Genomic DNA, 12,958 nt, shown 5'->3' on the forward strand with positions numbered 1-12,958 from the left:
ACCTTTCACAGTCACTTTTTCTTTTTTGCTTTGCTGTTTTCAGCACATCTGGACTTGGTTTTGGTCTCTGATAACCCCAGAGAATTTAACTTTTTCTTTAGCTTTGCATCCCCAGCTTGTCCTCGTCTTTCTCTGGTAGAGCGATGCTGACTTGCTCGCTGGCCTCTTGAGCTTCCCACTCTGGATCCCATTTCCTCCAACAGCTTGCATTGCTCACTGATCATCGAGTCTTCCTGCTTCCACACCAGTATGTTAAACCCTGAGATTGAAAATGTACCAGTTTTTAGCAAAGTGCCACTTGCGTTTCTTTGCATGGAAATGTTATGAATCTGAAGTAATCACATTCTGAAAGGTTGGGTGATGGCTTTTGGAAAAACTCACCCATTCCAGATCCCAACACGTCACCCATTGGGCTGAATTTGTTGACCTGAAATCAAATGAATTTGGGCGTTAGAAAATACCAATTTAAAATCTTTAAAGGTGCTAAGGAGTCAAAAAATTAGCAGATGCTTAGGACCATCCGTGGATTAAGGTGGGAATGGATAAGGATATTTTCAGGCCTGTCTTGAATGTAGTAAGCAAGTCTGCAGCCCCGATGAAAGGTAGGAAGTTCATTACACCATTTCGTGCTCTAGCACAGCCCATTGGAAGTGGGCATAGGCATTAGCCCTTCAGACAGCAAGCAGGGGTGTACATGTGAGAGCTGATGAATATTGCCAATGAATATTCCGAATTTGAATATATAACTGAATTGTAAAATAAAACAAAAAACAAAACATATTCAAGTGTGAACATTAATATTTGTTTGTGGAAAAAGCAGCACTACGCTGCATGACGGACAGAAGTCACACAACGTCACTTTCATCGGTTGAAAATTAAAATTTGGTCAAGCTGAAATGAGCGAATAATTCAACAACAACTGTGTGGTAAAGATGCCAGAGAGTTCACAACCCAACTCGGCCGCAGAGAGGGATTTTCAATCCGAACAATCTACAAAGCCCCGTTTGGAAATACTTCGGATTTTGGTCAGAAAACGGAAAAATTGTGGAACCTCGAGATAAAGTCGTATGCAAGCTATGTAAGCGATGGTTAGCTTACCATTCCACCTGAGGGCACATCTCAAAAATATGCACCCAAATGAGCATGGCCTGATGTCCGGAACTCCACCCAAACAGCCACGTATCAACTCATATTTTACACCGCCCGCCACAAGATTGCCATCTGCAGCACGACAAGAGGCTTGCACGAAGAAACTTACTTCGTTCATATGCAAGGACATGAGGCAGATCAGTACAGTTGATGGGCTGGGCTTTAGAGAGTTCGGTCTATCAAATTGTTAAACCGGTGTGAATATTACCTAATCTGTATAAAAATTAGGCTATCGAATAACACATCAATTATGACTCATTCATCTCGCTCTGAGAGACAGCGCGTTCTCATTTCTGACTCTAGCACCAAACACGAGAGAGAGAGACAGACGGACAGACAGACAGAGACAGAGACAGAGAGGTCTATGGTCTTTAAATGAAGTTTTACGGTATAGGACATTATTTTATTTGTTTATTTTGTCATGTGTAGGTATGTAGATCTTTTAACAGACATGTTTACATTGAAATAAGTATACCTATACAAGTAGTTTCTCTCTCGTATTGGTTTACCCTCATATGGACATAATACGCAGAAATATATTCGAATGGGTTCGAACCGATGTGTTTTTTAGAAGGAATAATCAAACGTCATTTTTGGCCAATTTTGACAGCCTAGTACACGTTAATATGGATTTGCAGGTAAGTTGGTGCAGCTCCTTGGACTGCCTGGAAAAAAATGTACTCACAGATATGATTCCAGACACTACATTGGGATCGTTCAGCTGACACACAATGTCTCCAGAATTGGAATCAAAGATGTCAATTGTCCTTCGGTCACCAGGGAAAACCCTCTCATCGGGATACCGGCCAGCCACAATGAGGTCATAAAAAGGGTGCCATGTGGCCTATAGACAAAATAACAAAATGCAATGAAATATGCGCATTACTGGCCAGTGGAGGGGTCAGGAAGACATTTCATTGCATCACCAGCAGGAGGACACATTCTTATATAGAGAGGAACCCAACCTTGATGGGACTGAGATGCTGAAACTGCCTGTGTGGATGTTGGATGATTTGTTGAGGTTTGGACCAATCAGCAGAGGAGTAGACCCGGATCTCGTCATACTGATCAGTGGTGAGCAACTTTGAGCAGTCCGAAGGACTGAAATAGGCTGTACGAAGATGTAATAACAGCATCAAGTGTGAATAGATATCATTAAAAGGTAAACCAACAGATTTCCTTTACCTTTAGCATAGTCAAATAAATTGAAAGTGCCTGGAGCAGTGTTTTAAAGCTTTTTCTTTACTGCCTTTGATGTGTCTCTCCCAGGGATAGGCAACATAATCCAGAAAGGGCCAGTATGGGTGCAGGTCTTTGTTCCAACCAAGCAGTTAAACACCAGAGTCTATTAGTCAACCAATAGTCTTTGCTTAGGACCTTGATTTGTAGAGTCAGGTGTGTAACTGCTTAGTTGGAACAAGGACTTGCACCCACACCGGCCCTTTCTGGATCATGTTGCCCATCCCTGCTAGACAAACCTTGCCCATATTGGACACAGTGGACAGAATATACATGTTATGAGTGTTTTTTGTTTGTTTGTTTGTTTGTTTTAAATGTTACCTGAATTGACAGCTTTGTCATGGGGCATTTCATGGAGGAAGCTCTGCTTGTCTTTGATGCTCCTAAGGTCCCACAGCTTTACAGTGTGGTCAACAGAGGCTGTTGCCAACAACCAATCACATCGAGGATTGAACTCTGCATGGGTCACTTTGGCTTTGTGCAACTTGTCACTGAATATCTGAAGTAGCAGAAACAACCACAAATGTTGAAATGTCCTATTACTTTTCAACTCATGAAAATAACTGGAACCGTCAAATTTTTTAAAAATATATATAAGCCGTCTTTGACACCCAAAAGCTGGTATAAGGCAAGGGCCTTATACCAGCTTTCAGAAATATAAGTCAAATTTATCAATAAATAATGTGAACATCATTTATTTTGATATGACCCACACCTTCTGGCCTTCCATACTCAGTAGGTAGATCTGTCCAACATTGTCCCCCGTCACAAGCATTTGTCGGCCTACAGACACATCTACACAGCAATACCAGTAGCTGTAAAACAAAGCACAACCAAGCGTGACTGCCATTACGTTTGACAGCTGAAACATTTATTAAACTGAGATAATAGTATTTGTGTTCATCATTTAAGTTCAGCAAAGATTATTTGCAATGACAACAACGGCATTTTAAGCTCACATCTTGATTTGTCTACATGTTTCAAACTAATGGTATTTAAAAATTTCAAATGAAAAGCAAACAGCTGAGCCCTAGAAATGCTGGCTAAAACTCACAAACTCATAACAGATGTCTGCTTGCAAGGCTAGTTATTAAAGCTCTGTTGTTTGAGTGAATGCAAATTAAGGCGAATCTAACGAGAAAAAAAATAAACAATTGTCCTTAATCAGGATGGAAAGCATCAAAAGGATGCTTTCCATCTGCCTTCAAGACTGCTAGAGTCACCCTCCTTCTCAAGAAACCATCACTTAACCCCTCTGATGTCAAAAACTACAGACCAGTTTTCCTTCTACCCTTTCTATCAAAAACTTTCGAACATGCTGTCTTTAACCAACTTTCTTTGTACCTCCACCATAACAACCTCCCGGACCCCAACCAGTCTGGGTTCAGGGTGGGTCACTCGACAGAGACAGCCCTCCTTGCCGTGACAGAATCGCTGCACTCTGCGAGAGCAAACTCTCTCTCCTCTGTCCTGATACTCCTGGACCTGTCCGCTGCGCTCAATACAGTGAACCACCAGATCCTCCTCTCTACCCTTGAGGGGCTGGGTGTCACAGGCTCTGCACTCTCAATGCTTACATCCTATCTGATCATTTCTGTCCTGGCCCCACAGTGGTGGAATGAACTCCCCACAGGACAGCGGAGTCGCTGCCCATCTTTCAGCGCAGGTTGAAAACTCACCTCTTCAAGAACTACTACCCTGTTACTTGTTCTTAGCACTTATTGTATTCACTCATTTAAAAAAAAAATCTCTTTCTTGCACTTTTACTTTAGCACTGGTTTTGCTCTTAGATGGTTGTTTAGATGCACTTATGACCTCTGATGACTAGTAGTTCTCCTGATTTCCTACATTAAATGCACTTATTGTAAGTCGCTTTGGATAAAAGCATCAGCTAAATGACTAATGTAATGTAATGTAATGTAATCCTCACCAAACATTATGGTGATCATGACCACAGTCTTGAGTTCTGGACAGAATGTCAGATGCACAACCCTCAAAGCTTTGTATGGCCAATGTGCCATCACCAGAGGCCACATAGACTTTGGATAGATCCATTGGGCAAAACTTCATTCCTCCAATAAAGTCTCCAGCTCCTTTCTGTGCACAAAAAGACAGATGCAGGCTTATCACTGGGAAGTCACCAGCATATTACCAACACCAGTTTTATTACTGGGAAGTCACCAGCATAGTACCAACACCAGGTTTATCACTGGGAAGTCACCAGCATATTACCAACACCAGGCTTATCACTGGGGAGTCACTAGCATATTACCAACAAACCACTGGCAGCAGCAAACTGGGTAATAGTGTCCCTATAATGGAATTGATACTCAACTGATCAAGTAAAGAGAGGCCTACAAGAACCTTTAAGACCATTTAAACCCACAACCGCATTGACTGTCTCACAGAAAATTAGGGACTTCATCTTACTCAAATGTGTCTGAGTTGGCAAACAGTCTTAGAGTTGTCCCATTGAAACCTCGCAGTGCCATGGCATGCCCAAAAGACAAGGTGAATAGCTGAGAGGGATTTAACTTGTTAAATGTCATGTCTGTAACAGAGTCTCCATCCCCCATCTAAATAGAGAACAAATATGAACTTGCAGTGAAATATGACTGTCTGACTTGGTATAAAAATTTAGAGTACTGAGAACATTTTTATTAACAATGACCCCCTTTATATTTAACAAGTTTTACTGCAAGACACGTGGGTTCCATGTAAAACATAGCATTAAACATCTTGTGCTGGTCACAGGATTATAGCCAGGCAAGACATATTAAGCTGAATTGGTGGCTGATCCAGGGTGTCTCCCCACCTGCCACCCAATGACTGCTGGGATAGGCTCCAGCATCCCCGCGACCCTCAGAGCAGGATAAGCGGTTCGGATAATGGATGGATGGACAGAGCTCATACTTCAGAATCAGAAACACTTTGTCATTTCACTTCATGCACTTGTGCACATGAAACGAAACGAAACAGTTTCCCCCAGCCCAAAGCAGTGCAACACAGACAAAAACACATCCAAAAACTACAACTACAAGAACACATATATCCAAACTAACACATATATCTAAACTAAAAAAAAAAAAAATCAGTCCAGGAGAATGAACGCCAGCCAGGATAACTCAGAACTGCCAGTCTGCATGGGCTAGCAGTTAGCTTAGCCTGCCCCTTATTATCATTATAAATTATAATACAATTATTATACTTATTCCCAATTCCAACATCCTTAGATCTCTATTCTTACCCCTTGAATAAAAGTTTTTTTGTTGAGCGCATCGAAGTCCCAAAGAATTATATCCCCACCCTTGGAACCAACAGCCAGTGTGGTGGGATGGGAGGGGTGCCACTCCAGACAGGTGATTCTGCGGTCAAAGGGGCTTAATGTGCGGTGGAGATTGTAGGACCAGAGGGAACGAACAAATGGCTCCCGGACACACTGAGAAAAGAGTCAAACGTGGAAAGTGATCACGGTTGCAGTGTTACTCGGTTATCCACCACTACAGTACACCTTATCCACCACTACAGTATACCTTATCCACCACTACAGTATACCTTATCCACCACTACAGTACACCTTATCCACCACTACAGTACACCGTATCCACCACTACAGTATACCTTATCCACCACTACAGTACACCGTATCCACCACTACAGTACACCTTATCCACCACTACAGTACACCTTATCCACCACCACTACAGTACACCTTATCCACCACTACAGTATACCTTATCCACCACTACAGTACACCTTATCCACCACCACTACAGTACACCTTATCCACCACTACAGTATACCTTATCCACCACCACTACAGTACACCTTATCCACCACCACTACAGTATACCTTATCCACCACTACAGTACATCTTATCCACCACTACAGTACACCTTATCCACCACTACAGTATACCTTATCCACCACCACTACAGTATACCTTATCCACCACTACAGTACATCTTATCCACCACTACAGTACACCTTATCCACCACTACAGTACACCTTATCCACCACTACAGTACACCTTATCCACCACCACTACAGTATACCTTATCCACCACTACAGTACATCTTATCCACCACTACAGTACACCTTATCCACCACTACAGTATACCTTATCCACCACTACAGTACACCTTATCCACCACCACTACAGTATACCTTATCCACCACTACAGTATACCTTATCCACCACCACTACAGTATACCTTATCCACCACTACAGTATACCTTATCCACTACCACTGCAGTACACCTTATCCACCACTACAGTACACCTTATCCACCACTACAGTACACCTTATCCACCACTACAGTACACCTTATCCACCACTACAGTATAGCTTATCCACCACTACAGTACACCTTATCCACCACTACAGTACACCTTATCCACCACTACAGTACACCTTATCCACCACTGCAGTATACCTTATCCACCACTACAGTATACCTTATCCACCACTGCAGTATACCTTATCCACCACTACAGTACACCTTATCCACCACTACAGTATACCTTATCCACCACCACTGCAGTATACCTTATCCACCACTACAGTACACCTTATCCACCACTGCAGTATACCTTATCCACCACTACAGTACACCTTATCCACCACTACAGTATACCTTATCCACCACTACAGTATACCTTATCCACCACTGCAGTATGCCTTATCCACCACTACAGTACACCTTATCCACCACTACAGTATACCTTATCCACCACTACAGTATACCTTATCCACCACCACTGCAGTATACCTTATCCACCACTACAGTACACCTTATCCACCACTGCAGTATACCTTATCCACCACTACAGTACACCTTATCCACCACTACAGTACACCTTATCCACCACTGCAGTATGCCTTATCCACCACTACAGTATACCTTATCCACCACTACAGTACACCTTATCCACCACTACAGTACACCTTATCCACCACTACAGTACACCTTATCCACCACTACAGTACACCTTATCCACCACCACTGCAGTATACCTTATCCACCACTACAGTACACCTTATCCACCACTACAGTACACCTTATCCACCACTACAGTACACCTTATCCACCACTACAGTACACCTTATCCTACCTGTCTTATTTGTGAATGGACACTTTGCCCCAGGGTGCTCCTATAAATGTAGTGCAAGATACTTCCACGGACGCTTCTCTTCTGGGTTCCCGAAGAGTTACTTATTTTGTGATCGTACCCTGAAAGAATAAAACAAAAAATCGGATTAAGGGCAAAACTTTAATTAAGCGGTTTTTATATGGGTGCGCCGTGGAGCACAAATGACAGGACATGAGACCTGCTGCCTTCGATGCTTCGCTGCTCATCTTCCCCCGTAGTTTCTTAGCGATGGTTTGCTCCGCATGGCCCCTTTTCTTCCCCCTGGGATCAGCTGCACCCGCCTGTGCACGTTCACTCCTCATTCCTCTCCTAATAAAACACAACTATGCAGTTCGACGTGATTCAATTGGCGAGCTAACCTAAGGTACTTTACACGCGTTTTAATGAATAATATTAGCGACTTAAATAATGTTGACCGAATGAAAGCTTACCTTTATGTTGTAGAGTTTTAAAGAGCACTACTTTCCGCTGGCGTTTGCGCTTCCCCCAGTAAACTCACGTGAGTTTTTTTTGTTTGTTTGATAATTCGGCGTTTTGTAACTTCCAAGTGTCAGTTGCGCCTTGTGTACGGTAGGTGTCAGTGTGGCTAATTTGCACTTCCGGCCAATGCCCATAAAGGGATAAAAAAAAATCCTCAAAACTTTATTGATAACATTCAGACAAACAACCGTAACGTATACACAAAGTTTAGAGAACAAAAAAGAATAAAAGAGGAAACAGATTGCCAGGGAAATCATTTATATAAAAATAAAAAGGGATTGTGCAAGAAGCTTTTAACAATCAATAGAAGCAAAGCAATACGTAGAAGGAAAGAAAAAAAACCCAATTAAGGTGCACAGATTAATAGTTCAGGAGCATTAGTCGATAATTTTATATGTTTCAAATATTGTTCGGGTCTTTGTTGCTTTTCCATTTTTCAGCTTAACTAGAGAATTGTAATAGAGGTTAATATCAATTAGAAATAAGGTAAAGTTTGGTGTCTATTGGTCCACTTCATTTTATGTATATGGAATTTGCCAAAAATTATAAACAGTTGGGTTAAAATCCTAAAAAAAATTGTCCATTGAGTTATTTTCAAAATAAATTAAAATATCACTACCATGAAGCATGACCATTTGAGTTGTTTTCCTAGATAGAAGGTTTTGCATATCAATCCAAAATATTTTGGGATACATCAAATCGAAAAATAAATGAGAAATTGTTTCTTTGTTCAAACCACAGAAGTCACAAGAATAATTAATATTCAGGTTAAACCTTTCCACAACGTGCTCTACAGGGCATATTCCATGTAAAATGTTACATGACACCTCTTTCATTTTATTGTAAATACAATATTTGTCTGATATTCTGCATGCCTTTTTCCAATTCAAGTCACCATAAATAGAAGACCAGAACATTTGCATCGGGGGAATATTATTATCCACAAGGGTATTCCGGATTTGCTTATTGCTACATGTTTTATTTAGGACATCTAAATCACCAATGAAGATATTCCATCTCCAATCTAAGGACTGAGTTGTATCATTATGAGAGTATCTCAGAACCCATAAAGCACCTTTTGGAATAGCATCAAACACTAATACATATTCTTTCGGTGTAACAGGTAATTCAAACTTTTTCAGAAATTCTCCATAAGACAGCAATAACCCATCTTTATTCAAAAGTTGCTGAACTTGAACGATATTGTTGTCAAACCATTTCTGGATAAACAGAGTTTTGTGTTTAAACTGGATGTCTTTGTTGTTCCATAAGTAATATCTGTGTGGAGAGAAGTTGTGCTTATAGGCCAAGGTCCATGCTAATAGTGCCTGTTTGTGAAAATTAGCTAGTTTGGTAGGTAATTTGTCTACAGAATAGTTACATTTAAGAAGAAATTCAATCCCACCAACATTACTAAATGAGTATTTGGGAAAGGTGTTCCATGTGCTATTTTTGTTATTTAACATTTTATAAGCCAATTTATTTTAAAGCTATTAAGTGTTTCATAATCTAAGACTTCCAGGTCCCCATTATCTTTTCTGTTATACAAAATCTCTCTTTTTAAGTAGTGAAGTTTATTTTTCCAGATAAAATTCATTGATTGTGAATTATGAATTTCAGTTAGTATATTTAATGAAAGTGATGCATATACAGACCTTGAAAGGCGTTCAGCCTTTGATAGGAGAATTCTTCCTTATAATGATAAATCTCTAGATAACCATATATTGAATCTGCTTTTGGTTTGGATAATAATTGGGTCAAAATTCAATTTGTACATATTTTTTCATCTTTGCAAAGTGTAACCCCAAATATGAGACAGTATCTTTCACCTCTATGTCATGTATATGAGACAAATTACAAGCTTTAAGTGGGGAAAGGACAGATTTCTTGGCATTCATCTTCAAACCAGATACAACAGAGAAATGTTCAATGCACTGTAATGCTTTGAGGATTTCATCTTTGCTCCTTAAAAATAATGAGGTATCATCTGCCAGCTGACAAATTTTTGGGGACCAAAAATCTATTAATTTTATTAATAGATAGATTAATAGACTGAATTCTATTAAATTCAGTCCAAACATTCCTGCTAATTTTAGCAAACATCACTTTCTAATGATGATAGGAGTTGAGACACTGACTTTGGAAAGAAGTGAGAGCACTTCTGATACGAGCAGCACGGTGGCCCAGTGGTTAGCACTATTGCCTCGCAGCAAGAAGGCCCTGGGTTCGAACCCCAGGCCAGCCCAGGTGCTTTCTGCGTGTCCTCCCCGTGTATGTTAGGGTTAATACCCCCGCCTGTGCCCCCGAGCAAGGCAGTGGAAAGAAGAACTGGAGTTGGTCCCTGGGCACTGCAGCTGTCCACTGCTCCTATACAATAGGATGGGTTGAATGCAGAGAACAAATTCATTGTAATCTCTACAATGACAAAATAAAGTGGAGTTTCTATCTTCTTCTTTATCTTTCTTATTACAAGAACGTTCCTGGAGAACCTTTCCACCAAGCCACAGTCTGGGAATAACCCCTGATGCAGGTTCATATCATAACGATGCTTTAATGAGAGACAGCGATTTAGTGGATATACTTTAATACTCGGGACTTACTCGGATCCGGCAACTCTTCATTACCACCCAATGCCTGTTTAACTCCTCCCTGAACTCCACACAACAGTCTTCCTTCTTCAACTTCCACCATTTGATCCTTGGCTCTGCCTTCACCCTCTTCCTTTTCTTGGTCTCCAGATCATCCTACAGACCACCATCCGATGCTGCCTAGCTACATTCTCCACATCACCCCAACCCCTCTCAGATCGCACCTCCAACGTAGGATATAGTCCGCCTGTGTGCACTGTCCTCCACTCTTATACATCACCCTGTGTTCCTCCCTCTTCTCGTAATTCACCACAGCCATTTCCACCCTTTTCGCAAACTCCATCACCATCTGTCCTTCTACATTTCTCTCCTTGACACCATAACTACTCATCACCTCTGTCCAACATGCCCATTGAAGTCCACTCCAATCACCACTCTCTCCTCCTTGGTAGTAGTAGTAGTAGTACTGTTAAGTACTCAGGAACGCTGAGAGTGAGAAATCCTCTCTGTAGGATGAACTCTTCGTAGGTAGCTAGCTTTCCCATTTCAACTAGAAGTGCAGAAATTAACAAATACCTCAGTCCTTAAAAAACAGGGTCGCATTACCGTATTCAGCATGTTGATTGTTCCATAAGATACACACGTGTGGGGAGAAGTTGTGCTTGAAAGCAATCGTCCACGTGTCAAGGCCTTGTTTATGGACGTTGGCAGGTTTAACAGGTAATTTACCCTGAAATAAAATGACAGGAAAGGAAGACTCTTAATCCACCACACTGATAACACACAACTTTGGGAATAAATAACTAAGGGAACACATTTTTAGCCAATTAACCTTATTAATAGTTTGAAAATCTAAAACATGAAGACCACCCTCTGAATATAGTCTAATGAGTGTTTCCAGGGCTGGCAAGGCCCAGGCCAAGGGCCCACATTTCCGAGGGGGCCCAAAATTATGGGGGAAGGGGGGAAATATAATATATTTTAAAGTTATTATTATTATTTTATTAATAGAATTTTTAATATATCAACAATTCCTATGACACACGCCAAATAAATACAAGTCTATCAATCAGGAATAATTATTATGCCATAAAAAGAAATAACGCAAATGAAACCGTGGTATGAGATATAACATAGGCCGTTTTATCGGTTTATAACCCCTTGAAAGATCTAATTAATCTTCGTCTGTCTGTGCTACGATTGGCTGAGGGCGAATACTGTCGTCCCTTCTGTCGACCCGCCGTCTCTTCTGTGTGTGCGTGTGTGTGCGTGTGTGTGTGTGCGCGTGTGTGTGAGCGAGAGAGGGAGAAAGAGAGAGAGAGAGAGAGCGAGTGTGTGTGCGAGTGTGTGAGCGAGAGAGGGAGAAAGAGAGAGAGTGTGTGTGCGTGTGCGTGTGTGTGAGCGAGAGAGGGAGAACGAGAGAGAGAGTGTGTGTGCGTGTGTGTGAGCGAGAGAGGGAGAGAAGAGAGAGAGAGAGAGAGAGAGAGAGAGAGAGAGAGAGAGAGCGTGTGTGTGCGTGTGTGTGAGCGAGCGAGGGAGAAAGAGAGAGTGTGTGCGTGTTTGTGAGCGAGAGAGGGAGAGAGAGAGTGTGCGTGTGTGTGAGCGATAGAGGGAGAAAGAGAGAGAGTGTGTGCGTGCGTGTGCGTGTGTGAGCGAGAGAGAGAAAGAGAGTGTGTGTGAGAGAGAGAAACAGACAGAAAGACAGACAGACAGACAGACAGACAGACAGACAGACAGCCTAACCAAACCGTAACCCACAACGAGCAATCACCCTCCGTCTCTCCTGTATGACGACAGCATTCGTACTCAACCAATCATAGCACAGACATGCGAATATCAATTAGATCTTTCAAGGGGGTTAAAACCTGTAACACGGCCTATGTTATACCTGCGCGGTATCGTTCAGTCCAACTCTAAGAACTCCATCTCCCAGAATGCCATACCGGATTTGCGTTTAACTTGAACTGTAATGGGAGTTACAGCGGAGCAACAGCGTCCCCGCAGAAATTTGGATTCACGTCACACGTGAACTCTCCAAGCCTCGCGGAGATAACCACAAGCCACCGGTGAGCTGATGCGCGTCCACAGGACTTTGAAAGGGGTCTCGCAGACGGATTGTGTCATTTTAAGTCCGTCCTCGGAAACAAACAGTGTTGCGTCTGCCCGGGAGATGCTGAAGGAGATGAGAGATCCCAGCCTGTCTAATTCTTTCCCCAACGGGGACATTTGTCTGAGAATGGACCTGTGCATCCCAGTGTCAAGCGAAGGGTCGTCCGAGATCAACCGCGGGCCAGAAAAGACTGAACGCCGCTAGTTAATTGGCCATTGAGAACACGTTCACGTC

The 12,958-nt window shown here is 42.0% G+C and overlaps 1 protein-coding gene across 1 annotated transcript; it reads right to left on the minus strand.

Moving 5' to 3' along the window:
• Positions 1 to 11: 11 nt before the first annotated feature.
• Positions 12 to 8,110, minus strand: ddb2 (damage-specific DNA binding protein 2). The gene is made up of 11 exons (XM_056282045.1): positions 7,978 to 8,110; positions 7,725 to 7,869; positions 7,508 to 7,626; positions 5,636 to 5,827; positions 4,319 to 4,485; positions 3,104 to 3,203; positions 2,710 to 2,887; positions 2,115 to 2,260; positions 1,835 to 1,993; positions 382 to 427; positions 12 to 259 (listed from the first exon to the last, which is right to left on the minus strand). The coding sequence occupies exons 2-11, from the start codon at positions 7,846 to 7,848 to the stop codon at positions 12 to 14; spliced, it is 1,479 nt and encodes a 492-aa protein (XP_056138020.1). The 5' UTR covers positions 7,849 to 7,869; positions 7,978 to 8,110.
• Between the last annotated feature and the right edge of the window lie 4,848 nt (positions 8,111 to 12,958).

This window comes from Lampris incognitus, chromosome 6, assembly GCF_029633865.1.
Source record: "Lampris incognitus isolate fLamInc1 chromosome 6, fLamInc1.hap2, whole genome shotgun sequence".
Lineage (NCBI taxonomy): Eukaryota > Metazoa > Chordata > Actinopteri > Lampriformes > Lampridae > Lampris > Lampris incognitus.